Source organism: Heterodontus francisci, chromosome 24, assembly GCF_036365525.1.
Source record: "Heterodontus francisci isolate sHetFra1 chromosome 24, sHetFra1.hap1, whole genome shotgun sequence".
Classification (NCBI taxonomy): domain Eukaryota; kingdom Metazoa; phylum Chordata; class Chondrichthyes; order Heterodontiformes; family Heterodontidae; genus Heterodontus; species Heterodontus francisci.
The window spans coordinates 58,052,097-58,069,457 of NC_090394.1; the positions used below are offsets into that span (position 1 = coordinate 58,052,097).

The window sequence follows — 17,361 nt, forward strand, 5'->3', positions numbered from 1 at the left end:
CCTGTGAGAATGACAACTCCAGATGGTGTAGGCTTCTACCTCAAATGTTTTAAGGATTTTGAAAGATTTTATGGGACAGCTGGGATTGGAACACACAGAGAAATTGTAATTGAAATATTGGATGAGAATTGGATTTGTTCAAAATTATTAAATGATTTATGAGTCAAGTACATGTTTATGTGAAAGACATTTCATTTTATTGCGCATGAGATTAATACTTTTTTTTAAGAATCTGGTGCTGGAATATCAATGATACCATTTACATTTACTGTATAAACATGCACACTCTACACTCCCACAATGAGATGGGCCTATTTGAATCAATTAGATACCTGACTGGTGAAGCTATTATATTATGAACCAAGACAATCCATGTTAGTAGGAGTGGTAAATTTAGATATTTACAGGAATGTAAAAACATTATTTCCATTTACAATCTCTCAATAATGTGGGAAAACAATTAAAAAGCTTATAAAATGTAAGCAGAGTGGACACAAATAGAAATTAATGGAATTAGAATAGATATAAAGAAAACTTGTAATGGTAAATATTTGGGATTATCTAGACAGCAAGGTAACAGGCAAAAACATTGATATTATTTTAAATTCAATTAGATTCCATGATGGAATAGTTAATACAAACTAAAGGACTAAAGCTTTGATGGACCAAATAGCGTTTTCTCATCTGTGATTTTTTTAACCTTCTTAATGTGTAACAATTAAAGTTATAGGCATTATTTGCATCACCGGGCTGGAACATTAGAAGTTTTGAACTGGTAATCAAGTTTCATTGTTTTAACTCTGCTAGTTTGCACAGTGTTGGTGAATAACTTTGATAGTAATTTTGCCCAAAACCATTTCCAAACAGTTCTCTCTGCAATAGATAAACATACACACGCATGATTGGTATAATAGTGGATGTTAGTATTTTGTAGTGGTTGAGATGAATGCAGAAATGTTTTCTCTTGCTGCCTATAGGTCATGTGCTGATCTGTGCCACTGATGATCGAACCTGTGCTCAGCTGAAGGAGTACATCACCGTTGGAGCGAAAGACTTATTACTGAGGCTGTATAATAAAACCTTTGGGAAGAACGAGAAGGCAGAGGATGCGGGGACAACCTGCATAACAGATAGGAAGCCTGGTAAGGCCAAGGCGAGACTAAAATCTGGCAATGGGCCCAAACTGAAGAAAGCAAAAACAGACACTGTTAAAAACAGTAAAAACAGGAAGAAACCAGAACTGACATTGACTCAAATGGTAGGAAGAGAAAATGATGGTTCTAGGAAGATAAAGGAAAACGAGGCGGAAGAGGACTGTGAAGAAAGTATTAGCCCGGAAGCCAGCACTGAGGAAAATGAATCGGAGGGTATGATCCTGAAACTGCCAACAGATGCCTGCTATGGAATCCTGAAGGAGCCACTCATCGTCATCCATCCCTTAAGGGGCTGCAGTGATGCATATAGTTTGTCACGGGTACTACATGAAATCGAGCCCCGTTATGTTGTACTGTATGATGCAGAACTAACGTTTGTTCGTCAGATTGAGATTTACAGGGCAAGCAGACCTGGCAAGCCTCTTAGGTAATTCAGGCCTAATTTTCAGGCTTTTTAGCATGATGTTTATTTTTTTATTCTCTGAACGTGTGTGACACTGGCAAGGTTTATTGTCCATCCCTAATTGCTGCTGCCTTTTCAAAGCAATTGCCTTTTAACAACTGATCACTTGTTAGGCCACTTCATGGAGCAGTAAGAGTCAACCACATTTTGTGGACTAGAATCATGTCTAGACCATTGTGAAGAAAGGGTAGTGAGTCCTTGAATTCAGTTTCACAACTTGTCATGATATGTGAATGCACAACCTGTGGGTTTATTAGTTCAGTATCGTAACCGTTACACAATTCTACCATATCTTGAAATCCATTGGAGTTCCAAATAATTTTGAATCTCTTTTGTTCAGTTTTCTCAATTTGTGGACTAGAATCTTATGTAAGCCATACCAGCTAGGAGAAGTAGGTTCCCTTTCCTGAAGGCTAGGTGTCAGCTGTAGCTCAGTGGTTGTACTTTCACATCTGAATCAGATTGGCGGTGCAGTGATTAGAACCGCAGCCTCACAGCTCCAGTGACCCGGGTTCAGTTCTGGGTACTGCCTGTGCGGAGTTTGCAACCTCTCCCTGTGATCGCGTGGGTTTCCTCCGGGTGCTCTGGTTTCCTCTCACATGCCAGACTTGCGGGTTGATAGGTAAATTGGCCATTGTAAAAAAAAAAAAATTGCCCCTAGTGTAGGTAGGTGGTAGGAGAATTGAGGGAAGGTGGGGATGTGAGAGGGAAAAGGGATTAATGTAGGATTGCTATAAATGGGTGGTTGATGGTCGGCACAGACTCGGTGGGCCAAAGGGCCTGTTTCAGTGCTGTATCTCTCTGTGACTCTATGAGATGCTTGTGGATTGAAGTCACACTCCAGAGACTTGAGCACATTATCCAAGTTGAGTGCCGCACTGTTGAAGTCCTTCAGATGAAACATTATACCAAGGACCGTCTGCCCTCTCAAGTGGATGTAAAAATCCCACAGCATTATTCAATGAGAAGCAAGGGAGTTCTCCTGGTGCCCTAGCCAATATTTATCCCTCAACCAACATCCCTAAAACAGATTCTCTGATCATTTATCCCATTGCTGATTGTGGTGCACAGGTTGACTGCTGCGTTTCCTACTCTACAACAGTGACTGCGCTTTTTAAAATTCTTTCATGGGATGTGGGCATAGCTGGCAATGCCAGCAATTGTTGCCCATCCCTAATTACCCTTGACCACTATGTGGCTTGCTAGGCCATTTCAGAGGGCAGTTAAGAGTCAACCACATTGCTGTGGGTCTGAAGTCACATGTAGACCAGACTGGGTAAGGATGGCAGATTTCCTTCCCTAAAGGACATTAGTGAACTTCTAGAGTACTTTTCTGTCGGTAAAGCGCTTCGAGGTCATGAAAAGAGCTATATAAATAGGAGTTCTTTTCATTACTGAACCAGTTGGCTTTTTATCACAAGACAGCAACTTTCATGGTCATTCTCTTTCTGGGGCTAGAGAATTACCCTAATTAATTGAATTCAGGTTCACAGCTTGCAATGATATGATTTGAAAACAAAGTCTGCGAGTTGCTGGTCGAGTACTATGCCTTTAAATCCACTGGAGTCCAAAGTAAATTTAAATCTCTCTTTTGTTCAGTTTCCTCATTAGTTCCATATATGCTTTTCAGTTGAATTGCCTTCACTGAGGGTTGAAGATTGTGAGTCTTTGGAATTTTCAACCCCAGAGGGCTGTGGATGCTCAATCATTGAGTATATTCAAGGCTGAAATTGATGGGAAAATGGAGTTCAGGTTGAGGCTCTGCCATGATCTTATTAAATGGCAGAGCAGGCTAAAGGGGCCATATGGCACCCTCCTGCTCCTATTCCTTATCATCTTATGTTTATTTGTCTATTGGAATAAACGGGCAGTGAAGAATGTACAGTTTTCTTTTGGTATGGAATATATTCATATCAAGAGAAAACACAATTTCTCGCACCATTCTTGATTTGAAGATGGCATATTGTACAAAATTACATTGTTTTAAATGAAATGATCTAGAAGTTGCCAAATGTGATCCATATATCTGTTCACTGAGCCTGCTCCCACTGCATGGTAATTGGTGATGAACTTTAGGAGAGTGGCTCCAATCACACTTCACACTTCACCCTCCCCCACCAAACCACTGCCATGGGTATACACTTCCATTCAGCAATATGTTAGGACGTCAGAACACTGCCACCAGACTGCCTTTGTGTAGACAACTTTACACTTTCATTATGCCCTTTAGCAACCATCAGTGATCGTTCACCATCACTAGGATGAATTTTCAGCAGGGACTTCAGAAATGACTAGCAGCATCTTGCATCTGCTATCATTGCTGCCCAGCTCTTCAACGTGTTTGTTATCTTGTGGAAAAATAACTATGGGAGTCCAATTGCCTGGAAGCTGTGTTAAAGTGAATAAGGAATCTTCACATTGATTCAAGCATTATTTGATCTGCAGCAGTACCATTTTCATTTGTAACTGTCAGGAAATGCAAGTCTGAGATGAGGAGTTTTATAACTAAATTGTGCTTATGGTAGTTCAGCCCCAGCAATATATAATTGGGACAGTATTATGTAGCAGCTCACTGCATTAATTCAATATACATGGAAAACTTAATGCTTTAATAAAGAACATAAATTACTTAATGGCACAGGACTAGTTCCATAGATTCTGCATGTCATTTATTTCCAACTGTTGTCCACCTGAATCTAATTCAGTGCTCCAATCTTAATTGATACTAGTGATCCAGATTATTTTGTTAATTTCTATAGTTCTGGCTCTTCTCAATGGTTTATGACTTGTGCTGAAATGGTACAGCATGGGGAAAAGGTCAATTAGGGTTTTTTTTTAAAAACCTAATTTGAAACTGTTTGGCACCTACCCCACCCTCCCCCCAACCCATCCGCTCCAATTTTACCCTTGACCTGCTGTCATCTTGTTCAGTGTTTTATGGACAGTTTTCATTGTTCTGTACTTTATGTATTGTCCTCTGTTCCTAATGCTGAACATGTCTTTATCCAGACAGTGGTTGAATGTGAAACGTGCTACCATATGGGGTAGTTGAGGCAACTAGCATTGATGCCTTTAAGGGAAAGTTAGATAAGTACATGCGGGGAAAAAGAAATAGAAGAATATATTAATAGGGTTAGATGAGGTAAGGTGGGAGGAGACGTGTGTGGAGCATAAACACAGGCATAGACCAGTTGGGCCAAATGGCCTGTTACTGTGCTGTAAATTCTATGTAATTATGTAAGCTTCTAGAATATTTGTTTCTGTGTGAACCATCCTCCTCTCCCACTCGTTCATTCATGTGAATAAATTGGAAAATGTTTTTCTTTGCAGCAGCCTGGTAATCAAATTTATTTCCATCAGTATCATCACTTCAATTTTACACAGTTAACAAGGCAATCCGAACACTTGCAGTGGGAGTAACACAGATGAGTCAAAGGGAGCTACAAGCCAATTTAACTTAAATATTCCGCCTTTTCGTAACCTAAGCAGCAGTTGTGTACATGAATCATTAAGCATATGTGGTGCCTGAAGGGCTGATGCTCCATTTAATTTCTTTCAGGGTTTATTTCCTAATATATGGAGGCTCTACAGAAGAGCAACGATACCTGACCAATCTGAGAAAAGAGAAAACAGCTTTTGAGCATTTGATAAGGTAAATGAACGGAAATGCAGCTTCAATAGAATCTATTGTGTGAACAAAACACTTCGTAAAATTAAGTTAAAATGATGACTGATTTGCCCTTGATTTTTGTGGAAATGGCTTTGATGTAACTTCCATTAAACCATTTTTTTATTCCTTCATGGATGAGAGTGTCGCTAGCTAGGACAGCATTTATTGCCCATCCGTTATTGCCCTTGAGCCGTTTCATTTATTTGTCTACAAAAACAGGGGAAGTAAAAGATTGACAGAGAAAACCATTTAGTTAATTTGATAAAAATATCAGCATCCCTCACTAGCAGCACCAGGTGAATGTGACTAATCAAATTCTACAACAATACTGCTGGGAAAACTGTTATCAGCTTGCATGATTTTCTCATAAAAATCTGAAAACTATTCCATTTCCTACAACTCCATTCCCTGAAACAGAATGTAAGGCTGGATATTGTCTGTTCTCTCAGCTCTTCAGGTATTCCTGTAGGATTTTCCAGCCTATATATACCAGATGAACCCTTCAGTGCATTTTTTTGCAGGCTTTCAATGAGCCTTTATTGGAAACAATAAGTCTTTGAGTGAAATTCCTTTTACCATATTTATTTTTCTCGATGATTACACATGCTGTAATCTAGAATTTTTGCTGACACTTTTTTGTTTTTAGAGGTCCCTCTGAATGAAACCTCAAATTCTTCTATTCTGTTAACTTCAGCAATAAATGCTATTTGTTGAATCTGCCCAGGTTATAACTGACTAATGCAATTAATATTTTTTAAAAGTCCTTATGATAATGAATAGAGACTTTTTTTTACTTAATGAAAAATAAATTATGAATTTCTACCCTGCAAACCTTAAGGGAGAAGGCAATGATGGTTATCCCTGAGGAGAGAGAGGGAAGAGATGACTTAAACCCAGATCTTGCACGAGATGTTGCCCCACCGACTGCTACGATGGACACAAGGAAAGCAGGTTTGTATAAACTGGGCAAGCTCTTTATTTTCTTTTTTTGAGAATCTGGATCAGAAAGTATAGTAATCAGGATAATTCCCTCCTTCGTAAGGTCAGAATTGGTGCTGTTCATTGATGATTGCATGGTATTCAGCTCCGTTTGCAATTCATCAGCTAATGAAGTAGTCCATGTCTGCATGCAGCAAAACCCAGACAGCATCCAGGCTTGGGCTGTAAAGTGACAACTAACATTCGCACTACACAAGTATCAGGCAATGACCATAGAGAGCATATCCACCTTCCATACAACTGGATTACCATCACTGAATTCCCCACCATCAACATCCAGGAGTGAGGGAGGGGGTGTCACCATTCACCAGTTATATAAATGTTGTGGCTACTAGAGAGGGTGGATATTCTTCAGAAAATGGTTTACCTCCTAACTCCCCTAAACCTCTCCACCATCTACAAGGCACAGTTCAGGAGTGTAATGGAATATTGTCACTTGCCTGGATGGATGCAGCTCCAACAACATTCAAGAAGCCCAACACTATCCAGGACAAAGCAGCCCGCTTGATTGGGACTCCATCCACAACCTTAAGTATTCACTGTCTCTACCACCAGCATACTGTGGATGCAGTGTGTACCATCTACAAGATGCACTGCAGCAAGTTGCAAAGGTTTCTTCAGCAGCACCTCCTTAACCTGCAATCTTCACCACCCAGAAGGACAAGGACAACAGGTGACTGGGAACACCATCTCCTCCAAGTCACACATCAACCTGACTTAAACATATTATGGCTATTCATAACAACATTTCATGAATACCAAGCAGTTCAAGGTGGCAGCTCACCACCACTTTCAAGGGCAACAAGGGTTAAGCAATAAATACCAGCCTTGCCAGCGATGCCAATATCCTGAGAATGAATACTTCCAAAGCACTATCCATACTTTTATAATCAGTATGGAATGTGCCTCTTGCTCACCCCTGACATTTTTTCTAATGTCACAATTTAGTGATGTTTTCCAGCTAACATGAACAATTATTTGAATACTATGCTTAGAACCCATTGACTCAGATTTTGCTATCCGTGGCGTAGCAATGGCGCTTGCCATTGAAGAAAGCTTCCTACAAAGATCTAGCAATCTCTGTGACATGGACTTCCCCTTTCCCAATGGCAGTTAAAATCTGGCTCCCAGTCAAGGGGATCTCCAGGCGTGCAGCAGCAGTGATGTCAGCAAGCAGATAAGTTGCCAGTCACATTGAAGTATTCTCATAGACAGCAAAACAGGAAGTTAAAAGCATAGAATCCCTTTCCTTTTAATTTAAAATTTAAGGTAGCAAAATAAATGATTTCTGATTGCATTAAGATAGAAGCTAAAATAACAATAAACTTCGAAAAAAACATTTAAAGTATGTGGATTTTTTATCATAATGGAGAAATATAAAACTAGCTTTTCAGGGCTGATGAGGGTGTTTAAACAATAATAAAGAAGTTAGTACACAACAAGGTCCAACTTTTTCAAGGGTTTTTACACCGAGACATAAAGTGTAATAGTGGAAGCTCTTGTCAGTTCATAGAGTTCCCCTAGATTGCAGTCTGGGGGGACCTCTGGAGAAGCATCAAATCACTCACATCAACTTCTGGATTTCTGTGTTATTTTATGGATGTGCAAACTGCAGAAGTTGCTGTCAGTTTCAGCAGAATAATGAGAGCGAACGCCGACAGTTTTGCTGTTGTTACCACCACAAAACCTGAGCCATAGTATAGAAAAATCTAATTATTTCATGAGTAGGACTCTGCCCCTCTTATTGGCCTTTTATAGTCCATATAAGAACTGTGTTTCATGTGGGATTGTACCACTGCACTAGGATGCCCCAGTGTGTTGTGCTATACAGTTGTCGGGAGAAAGTTTGTTTCCAATTGGCAAATTCCTAATCTTGATAAAGCTACTGGGGCAGATGCCCTCAGCTTCTATGCAAGGAGGGAGAGTAAAATGGAGAACTGTGCCACCTATTTTTTTTTAAATACCTCAAAACCTACCATATAAGTGATCAGGTTAGTACAACTGAAGTGTGTTTTTTTTTAATTAGTGTAATTTATAAAGACTTTAGATTGTAGTGGGTAGTGTTTGGAGTAGAACAAGGCCCTTAGCGTAATTAGTATTTTTTAAATTTAAAGGGAGTAACTAAGTAATCTAAAGGTAAGTCATGGCAGGAGAGCTCGCAGCCGTGATATGCTCCTCCTGCGCTCTGTGGGATATCAGGGATGCTTCCATGATGACCATGTGTGCAGGAAGTGTATCCATTTGCAGCTACTGGCTACCCGCATTACGGAGCTGGAGCTGTGGGTGGATTCACTGTGGAGCATCCGCGATGCTGAGATCGTCGTGGATAGCATGTTTAGCGAGGTGGTCACACAGCAGGCAAATGCAGCAAAGGCAGAAAGGGAATGGGTGACCGGCAGAGTAGAGGAAGGCAGGTAGTACAGGAGTCCCCTGCGGCCATCACCCTCTCTAACAGATATACCACTTTGGATATTGTTGGGGGGGATGGCTCAGGTGAAAGCAGCAAGAGCCAAGTTCATGGCACCATGGTTGGCTCTGCGGCACAGGAGGGGAGGAAGAAGAGTGGCAGGGCTATAGTGAAAGGGGATTCAATTATAAGGAGAACAAACGGGCATTTCTGCGACTGCAAAAGAGACTCCAGGATAGTATGTTGCCTCCCTGGTGCTAGAGTCAAGGATGTCTCTAAGCAGCTGCAGGGCATTCTGAGGGGGGAGGGCAAGCAGCCAGTTGTCGTGGTGCATATCGGTACCAACGACATAGGTAGAAAAAGGGAATATAGGGACTAAAGACGAAAATTAAAAAGTAGGACCTCAAAGGTAGTAATCTCAAGATTATTAGCAGTGCCACGTACTGAGAGCAGAAATAGCAGGATATTTCAGATGAATACGTGGCTGGAGAAATGGTGTAGTGGGGAGGGATTCAGATTCCTGGGACATTGGGACCGGTTCTAGGGAAGGTGGGACCAGTACAAGCTGGACGGGTTGCATCTGGGCAGGACCGGGACCAATTTCCTCAGGGAGGGTATTTGCTCATGCTGTCGGGGAGGGTTTAAACTAGAATGGCAGGGGGATGGGAATCTGAGCAGGGAGACAGAGGAGAGGGAAACAAGGATAGAAATGAAAGACAGAAAGGTAAGAAGCAAAAGTGGAAGGCAGAGAAAACAAGGGCAAGAAACAAATGGGGCCGTTGTGCAGAATAAAGCTAAGATGACTAACAGTATTAAAAAGACAAGTCTAAAGGCGTTGTGTCTTAATGCGCAGGTTATTCGCAATAAGGTAGATGAATTAACAGCGCAAATAGATATAAACGGTTATGATATTGTAGCGACTACAGAGACATGGCTGCAAGGTGACCAAGGATGGGAACTGAACATCCAGGGGTAGTCAATATTTGGGAAGGACGGGCAAAAAGGGAAAGGAGGAGGGGTAGCATTGTTAGTAAAGGAGGAAATCAATGCAATAGTTAGGAAGGATATTGGCTTGGAAAATCATGATATGGAACCTGTATGGGTGGAGCTGAGAAACACCAAGGAGCAGAAAACGTTGGTGGGGGTTGTCTATAGGCCCCCAAACAGTAGCGGAGATGTAAGGGATGGCATTAAACATGAAATTAGAGATGCATGCAATAAGGGTATAACTGTAATCATGGGTGACTTTAATCTGCTTATAGATTGGTCAAACCAAATTAGCAATAATACTGTGGAGAAGGATTTCCTGGAGTGTGTAGGTGATGGTTTTTTAGACCAATACGTTGAGGAACCAACTAGAGAACAGGCTATCCTAGACTGAGTATTGTGCAATGAGAAAGGATTAATTAACAATTTTGTTGTGCAGGGTCCCTTGGGAAGGAGCGACCATAAAATGATAGAATTCTTCATTAAGATGGAGAGTGAAGTAGTTAAATCTGAAGCTAGAGTCCTGAATTTAAATAAAGGAAACTACGAAGGCACAAGTTGGCTATGGTAGATTGGGGAACTTTACTAAAAGGGTTAACGGTGGATAGGCAATGGATAATGTTTAAAGAACATGTGCATGAATTACAGCAATTATTCATTCCTGTCTGGCGCAAAAATAAAACTGGAAAGGTGGCTGAACCGTGGCTTACAGAAGAAATTAGGGATTGTAAGAATGAGGATTGGGATCAGTTTAGAATTCAGCAAAAGAGGACAAAGAGGTTGATTGAGTGGGGGAAAATAGCGTATGAGAGTAAACTTGTGGGGAACATAAAAACTGACTGTAAAAGCTTCTATAAATATGTGAAGAGAAAAAGATTAGTGAAGACAAATGTAGGTCCCTTACAGTCAGAAACGGGGGAAATTATAATGGGGAACAAAGAAATGGCAGAACAATTAAACACATACTTTGGTTCTGTCCTCACAAAGGAGGACACAAATAACCTCCCAGAAATGTGAGGGAACCAAAGCCCTAATGAGAGGATTAGTGAAAAAAAAACAGTGCTAGGGAAATTAATGGGTTTAAAGGCTGACAAATCCCCAGGGCCTGATAATCTACATCCCAGAGTACTAAAGGAAGTGGCCCTGGAAATAATGGATGCATTGGTGGTCATATTCCAAAAATTCTATAGACTCTGGAGCAGTTCCTACAGATTGGAGGGTGGCAAATGTAACCCCACTATTTAAAAAAGGAGGGAGAAAAAACAGGGAACGACAGACCAGTTAGTCTTACATTAGTAGTGGGGAAAATGCTAGAGTATTATAAAGGATGTGATAGCAGAACACCTAGAAGGCATAAACAGGATTGGGCAAAGTCAGCATGGGTTTACGAAAGGGAAATCATGCTTAACAAATCTACTGGAGTTTTTTGCGGATGTAACTAGTAGAATAGACAAGGGAGAACCAGTGGATGTGGTGTATTTGGATTTTCAGAAGGCTTTTGATAAGGTCTCACATAAGAGGGTAGTGTGCAAAATTAAAGCACATGGGATTGGGGGTAATATATTGGCATAGATTGAGAATTGGTTGACAGACAGGAAACATAGAGTAGGAATAAACAGGTCTTTTTCCAGGTGGCAGGCAGTGACTAGTGGGGTACCGCAGGGATCAGTGCTTGGGCCCCAGCTATTCACAATATATATGAATGACTTGGGTGAGGGAACTAAATGTAACATTTCCAAGTTTGGAGACGACACAAAGCTGGGGGGGGTGGAATGTGAGCTGTGCGCAGGATGCAAAGAGGCTCCAATGTGATTTGGACAAGTTGGGTGAGTGGGCAAATGCATGGCAGATGCAGTATAACGTGGATAAATGTGAGGTTATCCACTTTGGTTGTAAAAACAGAAAGGCAGATTATTATCTGAATGCTGATAGATTGGGAAAGGGGGAGGTGCAACGAGACCTGGGTGTCCTTGTACACCAGTCACTGAAAGCAAGCATTCAGATGCAGCAAGCAATTAGGAAGACGAATGGTATGTTGGACTTCATTGCAAGAGAATTTGAGTACAGGAGCAAGGATGTCTTCCTGCAGTTATACGGGGCCTTGGTGAGATCACATCTGGAGTGTTGTGTGCAGTTTTGGTCTCCTTACCTGAGGAAGAATGTTCTTGCCTTGGAGGGAGTGCAAAGAAGATTTAGTAGGCTGATTCCTGGGATGGCAGGATTGACGTATGAGGAGAGATTGGGTCAACTAGGCTGACATTCACTAGAGTTTAGAAGAATGAGAGGGGATCTCATAGAAACCTATGAAATTCTAACAGGACTAGACAGGCTAGATGTAGGGAGGATGTTCCCGATGGCTGGGAGTCCAGAACCAGGGGTCATCGTCTCAAGATACGGGGTATGCCATTTAGAACTGAGATGAGAAATTTCTTTACTCAGAGGGTGGTGAACCTGTGTAATTCTCTACCGCAGAAGGCAGTGGAGGCCAAGTCATTAAATATATTGAAGAAGGACATAGATATATTTCTTAATGCCAAAGGGATCAAGGGATATGGGGAGAAAGCGGGAACAGGGCACTGAATTAGATGATCAGTCATGATCTTTTTTGAATGGCGGAGCAGCTCCAATTGGCCGAATGGCCTACTCCTGCTCCTATTTTCTATGTTTCTACCAGCTAGACAAGAAACATTAGCAGGAGTAATGGAACATATTGCATGATCTCTCCCTGCTAGCCTACCCAGCCAAGGAATTGGTGCTTTATTGAATGAGGAAGATAATGTTTAAAAAGAAACAAAATAAATTACAGCTCCAGCGACCCGGGTTCGATTCTGGGTACCGCCTGTGCGGAGTTTGCAAGTTTTCCCTTTGACCGCGTGGGTTTCTACCGGGTGCTCTGGTTTCCTCCCACAGCCAAAGACTTGTGGGTTGATAGGTAAATTGGGCATTGTAAATCGCCCCTACTGTAGGTAGGTGGTTGGAGAATTGAGGGAATGTGGTAGGGAATATGGGATTAATGTAGGATTAGTGTAAATGGGTGGTTGATGGTCGACACAGACTTGGTGTGCCGAAGGGCCTGTTTCAGTGCTGTATCTCTCAAAAAAAAAATTAAATGTACACAGAAGCAAATTTAGGCAAAGATACAGTGATAATTAAAGGTTCATTCTCTCCTCTACTGTCTTATGCTTGGTTTGTCTTTATGCAGGTGGCCAGGTTCAGAGGAAAGAGCAACATCGCATTATAGTGGATATTCGGGAGTTCCGCAGTGAGCTTCCTTCCCTGATACATCGATGTGGCATTGACATTGAGCCAGTCACCTTGGAGGTTGGGGACTACATTCTGACTCCTGATATCTGTGTTGAGCGCAAGAGTGTGAGTGATCTGATCGGCTCTTTGAACAATGGTCGCCTTTACAGTCAATGCATCACCATGTCACGGTACTATAAGCGGCCAGTTCTTTTGATTGAATTTGACCCCAACAAGCCTTTTTCCCTGAATTCCAAAGGATCTTTACACCAAGAGATTTCCATTAGTGATATTACATCCAAACTCACCCTGTTGACTCTTCACTTTCCCAAGCTGCGTATTCTCTGGTGTCCCTCCCCACACGTCTCTGCTGAATTGTTTAAGGAATTGAAACAAAATCGTCCCGAACCTGATGCAGCCGTTGCCATGGCTGTCACAGCTGATTCTGAAATTGTTTCTGAGTCAGACAGATACAATCCAGGTCCACAGGACTTCTTGCTGAAGATGCCTGGAGTGAATGCTAAAAACTGCAAGGCACTGATGAACCATGTGAGAAGCATTGCTGAACTTGTGACAGTCTCCCAGGAACGATTAGCAGAAATCTTAGGGAATGCCAACAATGCTAAACAGCTCTGGGAGTTTATTCACTCTTCAAACATGGGTAATACAGCACAGGGAAAAAGTAGAAGGTGACATTCAGAGTGGAAGGATTTTAATGAACTCTTTGTGCCTTCAGTTACATCTTGAGCACAATGCAGACATTGTTTTAAAGAGCTGTCCACATATTTAATTACATTAAAGCTTGTACAATTGTAAAAATACCAGAACAATATTACAAAAAATCTGTTATAGTTTTGTAATTCTTTTGGTAATATCAGCAGGAACTCTGTATGTATTTATAATAATCCCAGAGGGAGCTCCATATTCAACAACATGAGCTGCTTTGCTGTTCCTATTAGTTTACTGTAATGAAGTTTGACTGCAATTAATGCTTAATCTTTAAAAAATATTTTTGATTTACTAGAGGATAAAAAATGTAAACAAAGGGAACTGTCCAGGATAGTGGAAATCAAATATTACCATAGAGTTTGATCTTTCATTTTGTTATTTCTGTCAGGAAGACAACCTTTTAAAGGCTGTGCTTATGGGTGCAGATAAAGTTTATAAACCAAACCACGAGTATGTCGGTAGCTGAATATGATCAACCAAAGTGGTTTTTCTTATGGGGCTGCGTGTTAACAAGCTGTAGGTTTTTGAAGCTTTGCCTGTGACTGGATAGACATTTTCTTATTTACATTATACCTTAAGGAGTCTTGGCTTCAGAAAGGTGTTTTATCAATTGGATTCATCCCTCTACCTATGGTTTTCATGCTGTCATTGAAGCCATTAGCAACTTTTACAAAAGGCAACCTAAGATACTGGGAATCTTCCTGAGGTTTAACGCCATGATATATCCCTTTGATGTTTTTAATCATAGAAGATTCGTAGATGCTTTACTTGGCTTCCTAGACCACTCCAATGGTACTGTCAGGTCACTGTCCAAGGTTGGAATCCTGGGTAACTGTTCAAGTAGTGTCAGCCATGACTCAGTTGGTAGCACTCTTGCCTCTGAGTCAAAAAGTTGTGGATTCAAGTCCCAGCCCAGGACTTGAACACAAAAAACAAAGTTAACACTCCAGTGCAATACTGAGGGAGAGTTGTCGGAGGTGCTGTCTTTCGGATGAGATATGAAACCGAGGCCGTCTGCCCTCTCAGGTGGACATAAAAGGTCCCACAGCACTATTTGAAGAAAAGCTGAAGAGTTCTCCCTGGTGTACTAGCCAATATTTATCCTTCAATCAACATCACAAAAACAGATTTTCTGGTCATTTTCACATTGCTGTTTGTAGGAGCTTGCTATGCATAAATTTAATACCACAGTACCTACATTACAAAATAACTACACTTCAAAAGTACTTAATTGGCTATGAAGCACTTTGGGATGCCCTATTGTCAGGAAAGGTGCTATATAAATGCAAGTCCATCTTTTAATGTTGGTATGATTCTGCTGTGGCATTAAGCAATAAGATTTCATACAATTATCTTTTCTGGTATTATTGAAGCCATGTTTCTATATCCTGTTATGATGAGGGTGAAGCTCTAAAAGGAATATATTGGATTTGTTTCCTCTTGCACTTTGAAAGCTGTTTCAATTGGATAGGTAGGATTTTTGTGATCTTATGGGATACAAAAATGATAAACATAAGATGGAACAGGTTGATCATCATATAGCTTCTGGAGGCTTTCATCTTCTGGACTTCAGGAAATATCATTTGGTTCATCAGTTGAAATACACTTCACCTCATTGTAACACTCATGAAAAAACATTCCCTGATGGTCAATTTTGAAATGATAAAACAAATTAGATTTTGTTAAACTGGTTTTGGGATTAAATATTTTGGGCCAGAAAGGGACGATATATGAAGCTTCCTCAGGAAAGCTTTTTTTTAAAAAAAAAAGACTAAACACAAATGAATGGAGAATGTAATGTACATTTAGGGCAGGCTAAGTTAATGGAGGGGGAGATGCTACAATATTGGATCAATATTTGTTGTACTTATGTATTTTGATGTGTGTGTGTGTGTATACATTTTATAAACTTTTTGGTTGATAATAAAGATTTTTGAAGAACTTAAATCAATGACTCTCTAGAAAGAAATGTCAATACTTTGATCGAATATATTGAGTTTATTTGAAAATATTTGGACTGTTTTACTTGTTTGTTGATCTGAATCAGACCATTTGCAGTTTGCACCAATTTATAAGAATGGTACAAGCAGCTGGAACTCTTACAAGAGCTGTGTTGTGGAGCCCTCCCCACCTCCATCCTCAGTCTCAGCCTGTAGTAGTATAGCACTGAAGGAGTGGACTGTTGTAATGTGTCTGGAGCACAACACATAAGGCTGGGGCTCCCAAATATATTCAAACAAGATCTACTTACCTCCTCTAGCAATCTCACTGAGGCCTGGACAGGCAGTACCCAACCCCAATTTTAATGTAGTCAATGGAAGTTTCTCTATTAAAACATCTTCCTGTATTTTTATTTATTTATTTAGAGATACAGCACTGAAACTCTTGTCTCTCACCCTCATTAGTTCCTCTCCCTGTGTCTGTTACTTTCCTCTATGCCTCTTTCTGATGCTTTTTCTGTTACTACCAACAATCTCTAAATTTTTTCGACTGTGCCTTTTCCTCCAGTGATTTCTCCTAATGCCACAACCCCATCAGTGTGTGCCTTTACACCCACGGCCCTTAAAGCAGCTGATCTGTATATTAAAATATTCTTCTACTCCCCAGGCCCATGTGCAAATTATCAGTGCTGCATCAAAGTTGTTCATTCACTTGCTCAATAGATGATCTGTGTGCATTTTGCAACTAGGGAGGACTTGTAATGCTGCAAGATAAACAGGTGCTTAGAACCGATTCTGGAAGCAGCCAAAATACTCCACAAGACTGCTCTGACTATAAAAAGACTAGCAAGTGGTGCAAACTATGCCTCAATATTAATGCTACTATAATTTAGATGCAAAAAATGCAGTCAACCCTACCAACAAAACACCCATATACCCTGCCACTTCCATAGTATTGAAAGTGACCTACCTGCTTACAGATCCTGTTCATGAAGCAGTAACTCTAGCCAAAACTGGAATGCAGTCCTTTTTTCATTATAAACTAGGAACTTGGCAAATAAGGTACTTGTTTTTCCCCATCTGTTGGGCTTCTAATACATGTGGAATCCCATTTCCATGTTTAAATCTACAAACTGAATTACTAAGAAATAAAAATGTTTGTTCGCTAATAGAATATAAATTCTGTCCCGTATGGATACACTTTAGAGATTTTAAGCACAGGTTTGGCAGAGATTTCTAAAGACTTAAAGATGTCTTACATTTACACAAAGGTACAATTGGAGCTTAATCACTGAAAGACACACAGTTGACCACCACAAAGCACTAACAATCTTGCTGCTTGTCTAGTTAGGCCCATTCTACCTACTAGGCTTGAAGGGTAATCTGGAGCAAAGTGAGAAGAATCTCAGACTCTAATGGCAGGTCTTCAGATTTTATTATGAAGCTAGATTGGCTGATCAATCATCCAAGTATCCTTGATTATCAATTCTACTACTTGGTTCCATACGTTCATCAGGAGGCACTATCCTGTCACCACAACTCCTCGAAAAGACGTTTGTTTACCTCCTTTGATCTCCAGAAGGATAACCACTTGTTAATCACTAGACTACAGATGAGCATCGGTTTAAGCCTCTTGCCTTGTGGTCAGCTGGTACTAGAAGTTCCTCACCATAGTGGGAAATGAAACTCACTATAAAATGTGTGAATGAATGCACTATTAATCCCCTGACTACAGTATGGACACACTGTACCTCATTGAGTTTTGGGTC

General features: G+C 40.7%; 1 protein-coding gene across 2 annotated transcripts in view; it reads left to right on the forward strand.

Annotated features, from left to right (window-relative positions):
* Positions 1 to 15,599, forward strand: part of ercc4 (excision repair cross-complementation group 4) — a 38,013-nt gene extending 22,414 nt beyond the window's left edge. For both annotated transcript variants that reach the window (XM_068056254.1, XM_068056255.1), the window contains 4 exons: positions 978 to 1,581; positions 5,177 to 5,269; positions 6,126 to 6,238; positions 12,883 to 15,599. In XM_068056254.1, the coding sequence (XP_067912355.1) occupies positions 978 to 1,581; positions 5,177 to 5,269; positions 6,126 to 6,238; positions 12,883 to 13,616 (1,544 nt within the window). In that variant the 3' untranslated portion in view covers positions 13,617 to 15,599. The remainder of the gene's footprint in view (positions 1 to 977; positions 1,582 to 5,176; positions 5,270 to 6,125; positions 6,239 to 12,882) is intronic.
* The last annotated feature ends 1,762 nt before the right edge of the window (positions 15,600 to 17,361 follow it).